We start from the raw sequence: 17,864 nt of genomic DNA, 5'->3' as shown, positions 1-17,864 counted from the left end.
TTTGACTTTCCTAGTTAAATAAAGGTTACATTATAAAAATAGCAGTAGCAGTAGTAGTAGTATTAGTAGTAGTATTAGTAGTAGCATTAGTATTAGTAGTAGTAGTAGTAGTGTTAGTATTAGTAGTAGTAGCAGTAGTAATACTAGTAGCAGTAGTAATACTAGTAGTAGTAGTAGTAGTAGCAGTGCTATTAGTAGTAGTAGCAGTAGTAATACTACTACTAGTAGTATTAGTAGTAATACTAGTAGTAGTGTGTGCAGTAGTATTGGTAGTAGTAGCAGTAGCAGTAGTAGTAGTAGTAGCAGTAGTATTAGTAGTAGTAGCAGTAGTAATACTAGTAATAGTAATTGCAGTAGCAGTAGCAGTAGTAATACTAGTAGTAGTAGCAGCAGTAGCAGTAGTATTACTAGTAGTAGCAGTAGCAGTAGTAGCAGTAGTAGTAGTAGAAGTAGTTGTGATACGTTAGTAGTTGTCTAATTAATGAAACTGGCTCTGGTACTGACAGCACTGTAGTAATAGCAGTTAGTGGTAGACACATAGTAGTTGTATAGAAAGAAAAACCTGCATGATAAACAGGACTCACTGCGGATGTTTTCTGCCCTCTTGACCCTAGTCAGAGCCAGTCGTATGCTGGCAGGGTCCTTGTCTGTGGAGACCACGGTGGTGACAGGGAGGCCGTAGCTCCGCAGAGCGTCAGCGACCTTGCTGCCTGTGTCCACCCACACATCCTCAGCCGAGGAGATGATCCCTATGTGTGCCCAGCGGAAGTGTCTCACCAGGCTGAGCAGCACCCAGGTGGGCGAGGGCACCGTGCGGGCGAAAGTAAGGTGCCTACTTCGGTCGTCCAGCTCGTAGTTCACACAGGTCCAAGAGAACAGGGCCTTGTTCCAGTTGTTGGCCAGTAAAGACGCTGCATCACAGTAGCCAGGGTTGACAGGGCCCAGGAAGGCATTAGCCCGTGAGTAGTGACCTAAGAAACCCTTGAGTGCCATGGATGTCTGGCAGTCCTCGTCAATGATGACGTACTCGAAGGTGGTGCCCAGGGACAGTGAGGGGTCATTGTTGATCCTGTCCACAGCTAGCTGCGCTGCCGTCTGGGGCAGTGCCTTAGCAAACAGAGGGTCACATTTCCACGGTCCTACCACCCCTACCTTAAACACAGTAGAAGTAGATCTAGCCGCACAGGGCACACTTAGGGATGCCAGCAGGAACCACAGCAGCCAGGCTCCATGCGGAGGGGAGGGGAACTTGGCTTCTGTGAGGACTGGGGTTGTCAGATAGGTTGATGCCCACTCATGCAGTGAACTGTGAAGCTGGTAAAGCTGCCGGAGCATTGCAAGATGCCTTCTCCAGCAGATCCCACAATCCACTATCCCTCAAACGCTGTCCATTCCCCAAAAGGCCCAATGTGCTGTGAAATATAAAGGTATGATGACAAATACTGTATGTATGGGTTTATTTTCTCCAATGGGATGATCATTCATCATGTGTGGTGATAATCCAATCATGGCAGACATGGAGTGGAGATAAAAATAGCCCTCTGTCTGTCCCCATCGGCACCTGCCTAAAAACACTGTCACACAACAATCACCTGTCTAATCCTCTATAGAACCATACATGTTGTTTAAGTTTAATGTAAGAATTGTGATTAGAGAGAGAGACAAACTAAATTCACATTTTAAACCTTGCTCGTTCAATCATATAATTAAACATATCATATTTTATTTGACATAAAAATGAAAATGACCCCTTATTACATAGCTATCCTACTGAAAGCCTTTGTAAGTTATTAAATCCAACACATTCACACGTATTATTTGTGGATGAAATGACCCTATAATTATCTTTTCAACAAAGTTCTAATTCTTTAGGAGAGACATTGGAGGAACAGAAAGTAGATTCATCTCGGTAATATCTGCTCCAGCCCCTCCAACCAAATGTGTGTTTGTGTATATGTATGTATATATGTCTGTTTGTACTGTATATGTTTGTGTGTATATGCGTGTATATATATGTGTGTATATGTGTGTGTGTATTTGTGTGTGTGTGTTTGTGTGTGTATATATGTGTGTGTATATATGTGTGTGTGTGTATATATATGTGTGTACATACAGTATGTATCCCGCAAATCACCAATCTCAACGTCAACAGTGAAGAGGCGACTCCGGGACGCTGTTCAGTGTCTGTTCCTCTGTCCAGTGTCTGTGTTCTTTTGCCCATCTTTTCTTTTTATTGGCCAGCCTGAGATATGGCTTTTTCTTTGCAACTCTGCCTAGAAGGCCAGCATCCCGGAGTCGCCTCTTCACTGCTGACGTTGAGACTGGGGTTTTGCGGGAACTATTTAATGAAGCTGCCAGTTCAGGACTTGTGAGGTGTCTGTTTCTCAAACTTGCTCAGTTGTGCACCGGGGCCTCCCACTCCTCTTTCTATTCTGTTAGAGAAAGTTTGCTCTGTTCTGTGAAGGGAGTAGTACACAGCGTTGTATGAGATCAGTTTCTTGGCAATTTATCGCATGGAATAGCCTTAATTTCTCAGAATAAGAATAGACTGACGAGTTTCAGAAGAAAGTTCTTTGTTTCTTGCCATTTTGAGCCTGTAATCGAACCCACAAATGTTGATGCTCCTGATACTCAACTAGTCTAAACAAGGCGAGTTTTATTGCTTCTTTAATAATCACAACAACAGTTTTCAGCTGTGCTAACATAATTTCAAAAGGGTTTTCTAATTATCAATTTGCCTTTAAAATGATAAACTTGGATTAGCTAACACAACATGCCATTTACTTCACTACTATGGCCTATTTATTGCCTTACCTCCTCACACCATTTGCACACACTGTATATAGACTTTTTTCTATTGTGTTATTGACTGTACATTTGTTTATTCCATGTGTAACTCTGTGTTGTTGTTTGTGTCGCACTGCTTTGCTTTATCTTGGCCAGGTCGCAGTTGTAAATGAGAACTTGTTCTCAACTGGCCTACCTGGTGAAATAAATAAATAAAGGTGAAATAAAAAAAATAAAAAATTGGAACACAGTAGTGATGGTTGCTGATAATGGGCCTCTGTACGCCTATGTAGATATTCCATAAAAAATCTGCCGTTTCCAGTTACAATAGTCATTTACAACATTAACAATGTCTACACTGTATTTCTGATCAATTTGATGTTATTTTAATGGACATAAAATGTGCTTTTCTTTCAAAAACAAGGACATTTCTAAGTGACCCCAAACTTTTGAACGGTAGTGTATGTGTGTGTGTGTGTGTACAGTATATGTGTGTGTGTATATGTGTGTGTATATGTGTGTGTGTATATGTGTGTGCATACGTGTGTGTGTGTATATACGCGTGTGTGTATATTTGTGTGTGTGTGTGTATATATGTGTGTGTATATGTGTGTGTGCATAGGTGTGTGTGTTTATATATGTGTGTGTATATATGTGTGTGTGTGTATATGTGTGTATACGTATGTGTGTATATACTCGTGTGTATGTGTGTGTGTGTGTGTGTATATGTGTGTGTATATATGTGCGTGTATATGTGTGTGTGTGTAAATGTGTGTTTATATGTGTGTGTATATGAGTGTGTATATATGTGTTTGTGTATATGTATGTGTATATATGTGTATATGTGTGTGTATGTATGTGTATATATGTGTGTGTGTATGTGTGTGTGTGTATATGTGTGTGTGTATATATATATATATATATATATACCTTCACTAATACTACTACTGCTAATACTACTAATACTACTACTGCTATTATTACTAATACTGCTACTGCTATTACTACTAATACTACTACTGCTAATACTACTAATACTACTACTGCTATTACTACTGATACTACGATTACTACTACTACTACTATTACCAATGCTACTACTGTTGCTACTGCTAATACTACTACTACTACTAATAGTAATACTATTACTTTCCCAATACATTTAAATATCATTCATTGATTTTTAAGATAAACGCATTTGAACATTAATTCCATAAAGAAAGTAGCCCTTCTATCCCACAATTTAATGATAGCAGCTAGCCGATATTGTTATACAAACTTGCATTTGGCAGGTGCATCATCATCCTTACCATTTTAGTACAACACTAAGGTCTCTTAAATCCAGTGATGTTCCCCCTATGAGACATTCCGTAACACTGAACTGGAAAACCACGTTGAAAGTGAAATTCAGAGTGGACCTTAGTAGTGAGAGTGAAGTAGTGAACACTAGTAATCCACTCAGGCATAGTATCAGAAGGAGTGATGCATTACAGACCTAGGGCAGATTACCTGTGGATTATAATAAATCCCTTCTATCCATCTCCAACACTCTCAGTAACACCCCTATTGCTCAGAGTCCCCATGTTTGGCTTAAATGTTTAACGACCCCCCACTTAAGTGTATAAGAACTGATCTTTCACAAACCTGGGTAAGGTAAGTAAGGTACCAATTTTGAATGCAATGTAGTTGTGATAGGGAATTGTTTCAGGGGAAAACATAGTTTTTTGAACATACAGTATCTTGGATTTATATCAATTCAACTATCATGACACTGGAGGAACTTGCATAAGACGAACAACCAGTCAATAAAACAGCAATCATGCTTCCCCGTTACTTTGTCAGAGTGAATAAGGTTTGGGCAGCAGTGGGTTAGAGCAGACGCATACTAATGATCTGTCACAGACACACAAGCAGCTCTGTTTAATTTCTGAGCGATACATGACCAAAAGCACAAATGTTGGCAGCTCAAAAACAAATGTTGTAGGCATCACAAGTCAAGGCAAGAAAGATGTATTGACATGATAGATTGTCTCAGCTCATAAGCAAAACACAGCTGGCCAACACTGTCATATTTCCAGTTAGACATGACCTCTATACACTGTATTGCCGTCACAGAAACAAGTTGTCGGTGTGCTGTAGCACGTAAAGCAATATAAACAGTAGCCTTTTCCATCTGTCCCTGATTGTCCACGATACTCGCATGCTCCATATTGAGTGAAAAGTGTTTGTTACACATTGAGAAACATAAACATTGGAGTTGTTTGATGCTCTACGGTTGGCCGGGCAATGGTTTAGTATTCTTCAGTAGTTCAGAGGCTGACAGTCTCTCCCCAGAGCTGGGTTTATTGCTCCTCCTCCTCTGCAGAAAAGCCATGAAGTTGTCATTTTTGGAGCTTGACTTCTGGACAACCCTCTGGGTGCCTTTAACGGGGGATCCATAACCCTGCCTGCTCCCCATGCTGTCAGCTGTCTCTTTACGACCCAGGAGTTTCTTCTTTGACCTTTAAAAGAAACAGTCCAGAAAGTAGACCAATATAATACACTTGTTATAATACACTTGTTATGAAGAAAAAACCTTTGAGAAACAACTAAAAGATGAAATAATTCTGACAGTATACTTTTTTTGGAACGTGTGTTAATGCTTGTTTATTTGTTGGATGGAATTATTTAACCAATTTAGTGTGCATGAAAGTGACAGGGCCCGTCTCCTTATATCTAGTTTACCTATGTAGCACTGGTAGTTGTTTTGCGTGTTGCTTACTATTCTATTTTGTGGGAAAGTAAGTCCCATTACCTGTGTATGATGGTGAATAGATCCTCAGTAGTTGGCTGTGAGGAGTTGTGGTCTAACTCTTCCTCCTCCTGCTCCCCGAAGCACAGTGTTCTCATCTGGGGCATTGCCCTCCTCTCTTCACTGTTTTCATCTAGGAAAAATCCTGTTGGAAAAATATATAACACTATAATTTCCATTTGGGATGAAAATACTTTAGTTCAAGAGCTAACTCGTGCCATCTACATATTATGCGTACATATTCATTCAATAATAACAACATACAGTAAAGAATGTTACAGATGTTACAGACGATAGTGTTCAAAACAGTGTGAGTGAGTTCTTCATATAAAATTGAAGAATACCATCTCTTATCCTGTTATGGTTGCAATCTTGTCCAGTAAAGTCTCTGTCTCTGTAAACACTGGCAGGAAACTGATAACCACTGGCAGGAGCCTGGTAACCAGTGGTAGGAGGCTGGTATGCACTGGCAGGAGCCTGGTAACCAGTGGTAGGAGGCTGGTATGCACTGGCAGGAGACTGGTAACCAGTGGTAGGAGGCTGGTATGCACTGGCAGTAACCTGGTAACCAGTGGTAGGAGGCTGGTATGCACTGGCAGTAACCTGGTAACCAGTGGTAGGAGGCTGGTATGCACTGGCAGGAGACTGGTAACCAGTGGTAGGAGGCTGGTATGCACTGGCAGGAGCCTGGTAAGCGCCACTGAGCCCAGACCAGACATGGCTCCTGGTGCTCTCCTGTCCCAGTGAGCTGATGGAGGGCATGAAGAGGACATCAGGTTTCTTTGCGACTGGAGGGGGAACCATCTTCTTCTTCCTATCTAGTTCAGCTTGAAGAGATGTGGTGCTGGTGGGAGAGGTCCTTCTCACGTTCCTGGTCTCTGAATGGCAGGAGGCGGGTGGTGGGTGTGAGTCAGTCACATCATACTGTTGCCTGTCTACAGCTTGCTGCCTCTCAACCATAACCCCATCACTGGCAACATGAGGAGGCTGGTGCGACCTCTTAGGCTTCACTCTTCTTTCCACCATAAACATGTCCCCTTGGCTCTCTCTTGGTGAGGCTGTAAGGGTCTCTGAGAACTGTGTAGAGCCTGAGGAGGACTTTGCCATATGTATCGGTGGCCATTTGTGTGCAGGTGGCTTAGTAGCAACAGGTGGTTTAGCTTTAGGACTGTGGTGGACCAGTGGGCAGCTCACCAGCTCCTGTTCCAGCTCCTCTTCCCTGATGACTTCAGGTGAGCCCTCCAGGCCTTTGTCAGAATCTGAGCTGCTGACGGAACGTAAACGCACATTGCTGAGATCCTCCTGGGTCACCACAGGCATCACCATCATGCTGGAGCTCAGCCTCTGTCTGGGTTTGGTAGTGCTAGAGGACTCAGAGTGACGCCGCGTGGCTTTAGATTTGACCGACGTCGGGTCTGGGAGAGGGACAATCCCTGGCAACTCCAGGGACAGCCGCAGCCTGCTGTTGCTGGCTCTGGGGGAGGTGGGTGAGGTGGAGGACTTGGGGCGCATCCTGCAGCCCAGGGGGGAGGGTCCAGTGATGACAGACGTGAGGATAGGAGTGGGGGAAGTCTCACACTGAGAGCTGGACTGGCCATTGGAGGGGGAGACTGGGGCAGGTGGTTGTAAGGGGGACTGTTTACAAGTTAGAGATGGAGGGTGTCGCAAGGGTGGAGAGGGTCTGACCGATTCTGACCAGCTGGGGGCTTTTTTGTGCTCATTTCCAGTAATACCCATAGCAGGACCTGAGCTTGACATGGAAGAGCAGGGGCCAGTAGATCTTACTTCACGTAGCTGCCCATTGTTGGTGACTGGTGGCCCAACCAGAGCCTGTACAGGCTGAGCAGGGGACTGCTCCAGGCCCAGCTCCTCCTCTGTCCTGGGTGTGGAGATGAGGATGAGGTCAGGCAAGAAGGAGTCTTGGGTAGCTGTGTCTCTGTCCATGTAGAGGCTCTTGGTCCTGTTGTCTCTGAGCTGGTGGGCGGAGTCTCTCCTCAGGGACACGCTACGGGTTGGCGGCGCCGGCCTCCTCTTCGTCTTCCTCAGGATGATGCTGTGGGACCGCGACCGTGGACCACCGTGATCAGGGGAGACGTCTGGGCTCAACGGGGAGCTGTCGCCTCTACTAATGTCCTCTGAGCGGTTGTCAGGGTATAGGTGGACGTAGCTGTCACATCTGCTTCTGGAAGTAATTGAGTTTGAGGCAGTGGCTGCAGAGAAGGAGCGTCCGCGAAACTCAGGGTTGTGTACTGGCAGGACTGTCTCCTCATTTTGAATGGGGTTGACTATATAACACTCCCTTTCACCCCTTCTACTGGCAGTGTTAGCCATGGCAGACAATCCAGTGGAGGCATAGGGGCCAACCTGCTGGAACTGGGAGGTCACAGAGGCTTCTGGGGGGTGGCATATCTTGGCAGCATGCTGGCATGGGGACTTCACCACGTCAGGACAAGGGGACATCATGATGTTTGGATGGTATGATGTGTTGTCCCAGTTGGGGGAGAAGGTGGACCCTTTGGGCCCCTTCCAGGCCTGACTGGTACACATCAGGTCCCTGTTCTCCATGACATCAGAGACAGGCCTGAGACACCAGGTAGATCACAGGCTGTTTGGCTGAGCAGAGATGAGTCCTCTTTAGAGAACAGAGTTTCACAATTCCTTCATCTGGATGTTACCTAAGGGGATGAGAAGATCGAAGAAACAAGTTGCGTGAGTGACAGCACAGTGGGGTGTTCATCTTGGTTTCAGAAATAAAACAATATATGCTATTCTGTCTTTTATTCATTTCCCTTTTGACTATAACCATGGTCCTTTGAGTATGAGGATACTGTATATAAGGAGAAAAGGAGCGTGTGAGTGGGAGAGGGTGAGAGAGATGTGGCTGGAGAGAAGGAAGGAAGTCAGAAAATATCTCTGCCTATCTCTTGGTCTTGTGCTTGATAAATGAAGAGTGGGTGTTAACCATGGCAACTGCTACCTGGTCATCCATAGTCAGATCACAAAAACAATCATTTGAACCCCAGATTAGATCTATACTGCATGATGCCTGGTTCGACACCATCTACACTGGATGGGATGAGCAAACTATTGAAGAATAACTGACAGATTGGAAAAGCTATTCCAGTAATCATACCTAAAAAAAATCCATGGCTGTTAATAAAATGGAAAGATTGTGTGTAGGGAAAAAAATTAACATTTTGACTGTGTTAGATTGACAAAAAAATGGTTAATTAAGAGGACCATGCAGTCTTGTATTGAACAGGAACATGATAAATGCAAAATGTTTGTTTCAGGGATAGTATGATGAATGATCTACACATCCAACGATGGAAGACTTGCTTAAGTCTCAGCACAGTCAGAGTGGGAATTAAATTAGCCAAGGAAGACGGTCAATGCTGTTTCTTGGGAAAATGCTCCTCTGTCGTTGTTGGAGAGGGCATGTACTATTGGGATAATTAGAGGTAACAGACTGTTGCATACAGCTGATCATGAAATCCTCCCTCTTTCATCGCTGGACTAAACCTGTAGCTGTTATGAAGTTCATCTATTCTTTTCATCTTCCTTTCCGCTCTATCGCCTGCTTTCTCTCTGGACAACTCTCTGAGCAATGTATTCTGCCTTAAAGAGGAAGATCTCTAAATCTTTCTTTCCTCTAAATGGTGTGTTGGTTATGATGTCGTCAAAGACTGTGTTTTAGCATGGGTCAAGTAGGGCATTTAGATCTGCTGCACCCTCCACCACTGACAGTCAAAGGAGAGTTTTCTCTGCATTCATCGGCATAACAAACACCATAGCCTTTGGGAATGGTTCCCTGGATGAACATATGATCACTCCTATTCCCTTTCCTTTAACAAAACAGATTTTTTATACATACACACACAAAGACCACACACACACACACACAAATACCACACACATACACACCCACACACACATGCAAAAAGACCACACACACACACACATGCATGCACACATTTATACACACACATGCTTGCACGCACCCACATATGCATGCAGGCACACACCCTTTCACAACGCACAAACACAGACACACACACAGACAATAACAACAATGCTTAAAAATAGAGGGCTTTCTGACATAATCATGTCCTTGGTCTACCTTGTCAGATAGATGGCTAGAATGAGACAGATGGAAAGAGAGAGAGACAGATATATATATATAGAGAGAGAGAGACAGAGATGGAACGCCAGAGAGACGTGTAAACACCGTAGAGCGACAGAGACCCTCGACTTCCTTGAATAAATAGATGCTAATTGGAACAATACAAATGCAAATCTTTCACATAAACCACACAACACTGTTTGCATGTCTACATACATGAAGTCAAAATGAGTACATGACAGAATGAAGAGACATCAATGTCATCTCAACCTTCCTGTAAAACAGAGCCTGATGAATGTGTCCATAAATCCCTCCAAAGCCCTGTGTCCCCCCCTCCTACCTCACAGCTGGCTCAGGAGATAGAGCTGTGGCTTCCAATGCAGCACTCCTACATCTACGCTACAGCCTGCTCCTACAGCCTGCTCCTACAGCCTGCTCCTACAGCCTGCTCCTACAGCCCAATACATTCACATGCTGTTGCCATGACAATTGGGAGTGGGCTGCTACTTGCTCTGAGTTCGTTGGATGCTGAGAGAGGGAGGGAGAGAGGGTGGAGATAGGAGGGAGAGGGGGAGAGATAGGAGGGAGAGGGGAGAGAGAGAGAAAGGGGAGAGGGGAGAGAGAAAGGGGAGGGAGAGAGAGCGCGAGAGAGAGAGAGAGAGGGAGAAGTAAAAAGACAGAGAGAGGAGAACAGAGGATGGACATCAAAATAGTTTTTGGATGGTGTGTGGAGCATATTTGCCTCTAAGGGACAAGGAGGGTATTGAATAGTTTCAGAGGCTGGAACATCAAAATAGTTCCATTGCCTCAACAGCTGCATCATGACAAGAGCTGACTTGATATTCCTGGCATGCCTTGGATGGTTTCCATTGAGGAGCATAGATACTGTATATCCATTTCTACTTTACAACCAAGTCCTTCACAGCTGTTTTCCTACATTGACTTTTCCACATGGACGTGTTCAACTTCATCAACTTTTATGTAAATAAAAGCATGAAGGCTTGAGACACTGAGTAAATGTCTTCCAATCACCTCAATGTTGTTCACCTCAATGGGTGTGTTCACAAGATCATGCCAGGGGCGGCTGCTCGCTCAGGAACATCCCTTTAGAGGCTTCAGAAAGATATATCATGTCTATGTTATTTCCAGGATTTTTAACTATCAAAAAGCATCAAGCCATACAGTCTAAACAAAATGACTAATGCACGGTGTAGCAGATGTTGACAGTAACAACTGAGACGAAAGATGACAGAGCTGAGAAAGAGAAATTGCCTCCATCCTCTTCTTCTAATGTTGAGACAGAGCTATTGACCAATGTTTCACAGCTTCTGGGAAACATCGTTGGCACATGATGGGGATAGAAACAAAAAAGAATTGCAACTCTACCTCCAGGTGTGCAAGATTGCTTATCATCACGCGCAGCAAATCGCCGTGCAGCACCAGTTCATGACTACCTCCCACTCCTCCTCCACCTCTGAAGGGGTCTCCACCCTCTCCATTATCCTTGGCACCTTTGCATTGTGCTGGATCCCCTTCGCCATGTACTCTCTGGTGGAGGACATCAGATACCCCCCCATCCCTTTATGTAACCTGAGTTTTTCTGCTAACTGCAACAGTTCAAAACGTATGTTGCCATAGACAGACTCCTGTGTGGTCACATCTGAATAGAGCATTGTTACACATAGGCCTTCATCACCTTGGTGGGACTTCTGGTCTGTATGACTTATGAAGGTGAATTAAATACAACAGACAGTACTTGAACTGTACCAAGACGGCTTTGCTGTGCCAATTGTTTCAGAGTCAATGTGAACCCTTCAGAATAAAAGCCTGTGGTTTATCCAAGCATGCTTGGCTTCTTTCCCCAGAGTAAACTCAGAGGATGCATGCTAATTGAAATTCTTTCTAATACCATGCAGACATGACCTAATACATTTGATCTTTATATTTATTGATTTACTGCATTACGTAACGAAAAGTAAAGGTAGCAAAGGAATCATTGTACTTTTGAAACTGCTAGTTACTTAACTTGTTACATGTCATCTTCATGCCACATTAGTGGCCCTTAGTCGATCGATCGTAAAGAGCTCAAAACTGAGTTTATTCATTGGTCATTAATTCACCATTCCATACTAATGTTATCCACAGAACCTTTTAAACCTGATAGCCAAAGACCTACATATAGAAATCAAATCACATACCTCTTTACCTGCAACGAAGGAGGTCATGAATTGTACAATTTACCGGATTAATAATAATAATAATAATAATTTGGCAATTGTCCAATTTACCTGATAAAAACCAGCCTCCTCCAAGCTGCTCAATGAGATGGTGAGTTGTCTTTCTAACCCTCACTCTTGTCACCCACGTCCCAATATGACCCAATGTTCCTCAAATGTAACTTCTAAACCAGACCCTCCCTTTTAACAAAGGAAGTGGCTGTGTACCAGGCATTGTGACAGGAAACATGAGAGGGGAGTGATTAGGGCTGGGGCTGCTTCCATCCGGGTCAAGTGTTTAGTAAAGGGTGAGAACAACACCACTATTTCCACACCCCTTGCTTCCTTATTGGCAGACCATGCTCACACACCCTCCTCTATGTAGTGTAACTAGTACTAGAAGGTGATTCCTGAAGTTGATCAGACTTCTTCCAGTGATCATGGGGATATATGGAGGGAGGGTTAGTAAAAATTCCCTTTTGTTTTTGACAGGCATATCAGCTAGTTTGAGTATTTTTTAACCAGCTACTCTACTCACCAGTGTCATGGTCAAACTTCCAACAGATGTCCCCCCCTCTCTTTAAAGTGATATACTGCCACCTGCAGGTTCCAGGATAACACTGGTCACTACTCATACTGGTATCACTTTGTCAAGGGAGGAATGTGCTTTGAACTTCAAATAAACTGAATCAGATGCTGATCAGATGCTGGAAACTGAATCAGATGCTGGAACCATTCTCATCAACGGAGGTCAACAAGATGTAAGCTAACTCTTAGGATCTTTGTGTGAATATATTAAAATGTAGTTGGAAAAAAATACCAGGCCTTAGCTTAAAAAAGTACATCAAATAAATAAACCCGAAACAGCTAATAGCATTGAGTATTTACTTCTGAAGTTCTGTGCTGTGTCACCCTCTTCCACAAGCTCTGAATCACACATCGAATGAAGAATGGAGTGGGAGCACTTGACGTCAGTTGGAGAATCATCCACAGGACCAATAGGATAGTAACAAGCAAGAGTCAATGCCAGCGAATTGCCAACATCATTAGCGGTGTGTCAGCCAAGTCTTAACGTCCTCCTGTGAGAAATCGAATCAGAAAAGATTTGTTACAATAACGGTAAAAGAAAACAGAGGGTTTATATTATACATCGGTGCCGGCTGTTAACGGTTATAGTCTTCACCCGCGCGCCCAATGTCTCCATCTTCCCGGTGAACAGCTGTCAAGGAATGCGTATGGGCAGACCTCAACAAGCCATCTCAACATCACTTGACTGAGGCATAGTGACACGCACGGATGCACTGGTTAGTGATCAGCCTATATATCTATATATTATGTCCGTGTTTAACTGATAGACAAGAGAGAACCCTTTTCTCACAGAAATGACATCATTTGGTTTTTGACCTTAGAAGTCCTTTATAATCACGCGAGAGGGTAAGAATACATGTGTGGATTAATAATATAAACTTGCCCTGAGTGAAACAACCCATATCTAATGTTTGTGCATGCTAATACTAATCGAAATGACATGGATCTAAAATTAGATCAAAGACAAGCCATTCATTTCCATTTTTACCCTTTCTATAAATTCCTGCTCAAACAGCCAATCCTTGATGTCAGTAGTCCCGACAGAGGGGCTCTCATTTGAATTTAACTCTTTGTTGTATGTATTGGGAGTCAACGGAGGAAATGACAAGTACACTAACAGCACAGTTTAACGGTTATAATTTGACTAATTGGTGATACTCCGCTAATATCCTTTATGCATAAAAGGCGGCATTTTGGCCATGCATTCACTCCACAATTTGGCGTGCATCTGTCTAATGAGACAAATGTTTTATTTGGAAATATGTAAGATACACTCTTGAACACAAGTGTCTTTACACTATACATTTCCCACGGTGATCACTCTGAAATTGTCTATCTGCGCCCCCTCCCCTTCTCTGTCATTCTCAGTGATGATTCACTCTCTGCCGCAGCTATGAGTAACCAATTCCAAAACACCTCTTCCCCGACATGGATTGTTCAAGAAGGAGGGAATTCCACGCCACCTCCAACATTTGAGCTGGAGCCGGTGGCTGTCAGCGTGAATCCCTGGGATATAGTATTGTGTGTGACAGGAACCCTGATGTCCTGTGAAAATGCAATCGTGATTGCCTTAATTATTTACACGCCCACCCTGAAAGCGCCCATGTTCGTGTTGATAGGGAGCCTGGCTTTTGCGGACCTGCTGGCAGGGCTGGGTTTGATAGTGAATTTCACCATCACCTACATATTTGATACGGGATTCGCGACGCTGCTATCAGCTGGACTGCTCATCACTGCCTTTTCGGCCTCCGTTCTCAATATCCTGGCAATCACTGTGGATAGATACCTCTCCCTCTACAACGCACTGACTTACCACACGGAAAGAACAGTGATTTTTACCATCGTCACACTGGTGCTCATTTGGGTGACTAGCATCACTCTGGGCGCGTTACCGATCATGGGTTGGAACTGCCTTAAGGATGAGACGACTTGCAGTATCTGCGCTCCCATTGATAAAAATCACGCCGCAGCACTGGCGGTGACTCTTCTGTTTGTATTCGCACTCATTTTGCAACTCTACCTCCAGATTTGCAAGATTGCTTTTCGTCACGCGCAGCAAATCGCCGTGCAGCACCAGTTCATGACTACCTCCCACTCCTCCTCCACCTCTAAAGGGGTCTCCACCCTCTCCATTATCCTTGGCACCTTTGCATTGTGCTGGATCCCCTTCGCCATGTACTCTCTGGTGGCGGACATCAGATACCCCCCCATCTATACCTACGTCACCGCTCTCCCGGCCATTTGTCACTCTATGATAAACCCCATCATTTATGCTTTCAGAAATCCCGAGATACAGAAATCTATGAGACTGGCTTGTTGTTGTGGATGTGCATCTTCCAACTTCGCTCTGCGACCAAGGACACCAAGTGTTGTCTAGGCAACTGTTGTATGTTAGCCTATAGCCTCTAATCAAGTAGTTACAAGCACATCACAATCTTAATGACTAATCCGAAAAGATTTGTGGGTGTTTTGTTTTGCATTTCATGTGTATTGAATAACTACTGTACGTCTGATGTCCTCTTGTATATTTCACTGAGCATAGCATTAGGATGTCGGCTCTCAAAATAAAGCCGTTGAGTTTCTCTAAAGGAAGTGTATCGTCCCAGAGCTACCGGTGTAGTATTGATGCGTTTATATGGAGGTAGTAGCCTTCACTGTACGAGCGAGGCCTCACGTTACAACCTTGTGATTATAGTTGATGCATCTGTACATGTCATGTGCAGTGACTCGGTGTTGCTCATGAAGCATTCCAAGTAGCCCCTAACTCAATAAGCAAATGCCTGTTCTGTGTCAGTACAATAGGGCTAAGGAAACTACTCCTAATGTCCCCGTACTGATTCAATTCATTGAGAATAATGTTTATCAAAGGTTGTTGAATGTTCATCAGAATGATGCCGATACGTGGTACTGACTTACCGCGTCTCTACACCTTCAATGTGTTTAAACTGTCCATTCAGTCTGTCATATAGTGGGGCAAGTAAAAGTGAGCCAATTTGTGATTTACGCATGGTTTATTGCGAGGGGGAAATTCTGGAATGAGTGGACAATTCTATGTAGCTCAGCGTTATCCGCAAAGCCGTTTCAGCACCATGGACAACGAAACGTGAGCCATCGCCCACTCGATAACGCACGCATATGCCTGGTAATGCGAGATATGTAGCTAATACTGTAGGAGTGGAGAATAAGCCTCATTTGTGTGCTTTTTTAATTCAAGAAAAAGCAGCAAAATAGTGTCAGCCAAGTTTTTCCAAATGAACGCACCCAGACAGTTTCATATATTCCCTGTGTGACGGGCCACTCTAAATGTTTAAAGTGGGAAACCCCTTGCATTCGACATGCGCAACACTACTTGATTATAATTACAATAGCCTACGTGCAATGTCTGTATGCCTATAGCCTACCTAGACCCTCGGTAGACCTTAAACATCGACATCTGATTGACTTCTGATGTCATAAATGGCTCTACATAGTGCCAAATAAGGGGCATTTGGCTTGTTACCATAGCAGATCCTGTTTTGTGGTGCTATATATAACTTTTTAAAATTCTAAATGGAACCTGTATGGTGCTATAAAGAATAATTTCGTAAGGTTCTATAAATAACCATTAAAACATGTTATATAGCACCAAAGAAAAAGGTTCCGCTATGGTTACAACCCTTTTAATGGTTCTTCATATAACCTTTATGTAGAATGGTTCTATAAAGAACCTTTCTCAATCTAAACCGTTCTTTGTAGATCTATTTGAAGAACCATACAGGGTTTTTTATTCTGGTTAGCCGTATTGTTAAAATTCCATAGGTGTTATTATTGTGTTAATTGACCAGTTGAATCAGGTGTACTAGCTCTGGAACGGCTGGGGTGCCTGAGGAAAGAACTGAGAACAACTGAGTTAGACAACAGGTTCTGTTGACACAAGGCCACACAGGAGTCTTTCACAGGACACTGTTTCTGGCCATAGTCATATATAACATGTAATGGCATAACACAACAGATTAGATAAACTACAATGACCACCAGGCCCCAAAATATTCAGATGAGCCGCTGGCCCTAAATGTTTATTATCACTAAAAGAACAATGAAGGCTTTTGTGAACTGTAAAGAACCATTGAAGGGCTCAAAGGGTTCTATGAGTCATTATGGTTCCACATAGAACCATCACCCTTCCCAAAGAACCCTTGATGAACCGTCTTTTGTCATGTTTTCACAACAAACCAATATTTAGGCCATGTACACATAGATGTCTGTAGGGTAGTTGTACAGAATGGTTGCAGTGCATCATTTAAGAAAAAGCTAAATTATGCAAATTGTAGGCTACAGTTTTGTTCTGCTGTAATGGCACTCATTCCAATAGTTGATAAACACAAATGTTCTATTGTCTTAATTGTTTTTGCCTTACTTTGTCTCACGGGCAATAATGTATAACTTGTGTGTTAATAAACTGAATGACATTACATGTTGTTTCTCAATAGAACGTGAGCACTATACATAACTACTAGCCACTTGTCCGTTTATGACTGTATAGTACAGTAGCTGCATCTCTATGACTTCAGTAATGTATGGTGGACAGTTCAGTACTTGAATGATAATGCAATGTCTGTTTTTTGAGATGTGTGTGGAGAGCCCTTACAGAATGTAGGCTCATCTACTGCCTATTCACTAGTAGTTCAGTCAAAGAGCTGCTATAAGCAATCCACAATAATTGGAACCCTCAATTTGATATGCTATGATTAGAGTCAAAGTTGGAGGGAACTCTGCAACTAGAGTCATCACTATTGAATTGAAGGCTGTTTCCTGTGTGCCACAAAGCTTTGCTTGTGGTAATACTGAATTGAATGTTTGTGTATGATTCAAATGATTGTCCCAAACACTGATCCCCTTGGTCATCATCCTCCACTGTCAGCATGATTTGATTTTGCTATGTCAAGATCTAGTATTCTCACAGGGTTTAGAAGTCCTTAAGGTCTTATCATATTGATATAAAGCTATATTTTTATATATTTATTGAAATAAATGTGTGTAGTTTGTATCTCTTATTTGTTTTAAATAATCAATTCTGATTTTGTCTTAAGGAAAACCACTTCAATGTGTCTTGTTCAACCCGTTTAGAAATGTATTTAAGGATTGATTGTTTTCATACCAAAACAATTGAAAAGCTACTGTCAAAGTTGTTTGCTTTCTTCAGATGTTGGGGCACTCTGTTGCATGGTTCATTTCTGTTCAAAACACCTCACCATATTGTCACCAAGACAGGGTTTTAGTTTGGGTTTTTGTAACAAAGGTAATCAACCAAATCTGTAGCAAGGAGACATCCAAACCAGGTGTCTGTGAAAGAGGCCAATAAATCTTTTTGTTTACCATG

At 43.0% G+C, this 17,864-nt stretch overlaps 3 protein-coding genes across 9 annotated transcripts in view; 1 reads left to right on the top strand and 2 right to left on the bottom strand.

Annotated features, from left to right (window-relative positions):
• The window catches only part of LOC115204484 (retinal guanylyl cyclase 2-like), a 20,728-nt gene extending 16,568 nt beyond the window's left edge, over window positions 1–4,160 (bottom strand). Inside the window, exons 1-2 of the mRNA XM_029770106.1 lie at window positions 4,098–4,160; window positions 585–1,412 (exon numbers count right to left, since the gene is read on the bottom strand). Of these exons, the coding sequence (XP_029625966.1) occupies window positions 585–1,335 (751 nt within the window). The 5' untranslated portion in view covers window positions 1,336–1,412; window positions 4,098–4,160. The remainder of the gene's footprint in view (window positions 1–584; window positions 1,413–4,097) is intronic.
• On the bottom strand, window positions 4,013–14,401 carry LOC115204482 (NHS-like protein 2). Of its 7 annotated transcripts, none has more exons than XM_029770098.1 (5): window positions 14,319–14,401; window positions 12,806–12,996; window positions 5,923–8,253; window positions 5,582–5,723; window positions 4,013–5,288 (listed from the first exon to the last, which is right to left on the bottom strand). In XM_029770098.1, the coding sequence occupies exons 3-5, from the start codon at window positions 8,141–8,143 to the stop codon at window positions 5,057–5,059; spliced, it is 2,595 nt and encodes an 864-aa protein (XP_029625958.1). In that variant the 5' UTR covers window positions 8,144–8,253; window positions 12,806–12,996; window positions 14,319–14,401; the 3' UTR covers window positions 4,013–5,056. The 7 variants fall into 7 exon arrangements, with proteins under 7 accessions (XP_029625958.1, XP_029625962.1, XP_029625964.1 ...); XM_029770102.1 differs by lacking the exon at window positions 14,319–14,401 and adding an exon at window positions 13,101–13,290; XM_029770104.1 differs by lacking the exons at window positions 12,806–12,996; window positions 14,319–14,401 and adding an exon at window positions 11,990–12,092 and having other exon boundaries at window positions 5,923–6,105; window positions 6,232–8,253.
• Window positions 12,949–17,864, top strand: LOC115204483 (G-protein coupled receptor 12). Its single transcript, XM_029770105.1, has 2 exons — window positions 12,949–13,221; window positions 13,874–17,864. The coding sequence occupies exons 1-2, from the start codon at window positions 13,214–13,216 to the stop codon at window positions 14,880–14,882; spliced, it is 1,017 nt and encodes a 338-aa protein (XP_029625965.1). The 5' UTR covers window positions 12,949–13,213; the 3' UTR covers window positions 14,883–17,864.

Source organism: Salmo trutta, chromosome 12, assembly GCF_901001165.1.
Source record: "Salmo trutta chromosome 12, fSalTru1.1, whole genome shotgun sequence".
Classification (NCBI taxonomy): Eukaryota; Metazoa; Chordata; class Actinopteri; order Salmoniformes; family Salmonidae; genus Salmo; species Salmo trutta.
Note: the sequence above shows the minus strand (reverse complement) of the source record. Positions and strands in the feature narration are given on the sequence as shown.

Coding starts and splice junctions, on each gene's coding strand:
- LOC115204482 (XM_029770098.1), bottom strand. CDS start 8,143: ATGGAGAACAGGGACCTGATGTGTACCAGTCAGGCCTGGAAGGGGCCC. Junction 5,724..5,922: donor CCATAACAGGATAAGAGATG/GTATTCTTCAAT, acceptor TTTTTCCAACAG/GATTTTTCCTAGATGAAAAC. Junction 5,289..5,581: donor CTATTCACCATCATACACAG/GTAATGGGACTT, acceptor TTTCTTTTAAAG/GTCAAAGAAGAAACTCCTGG.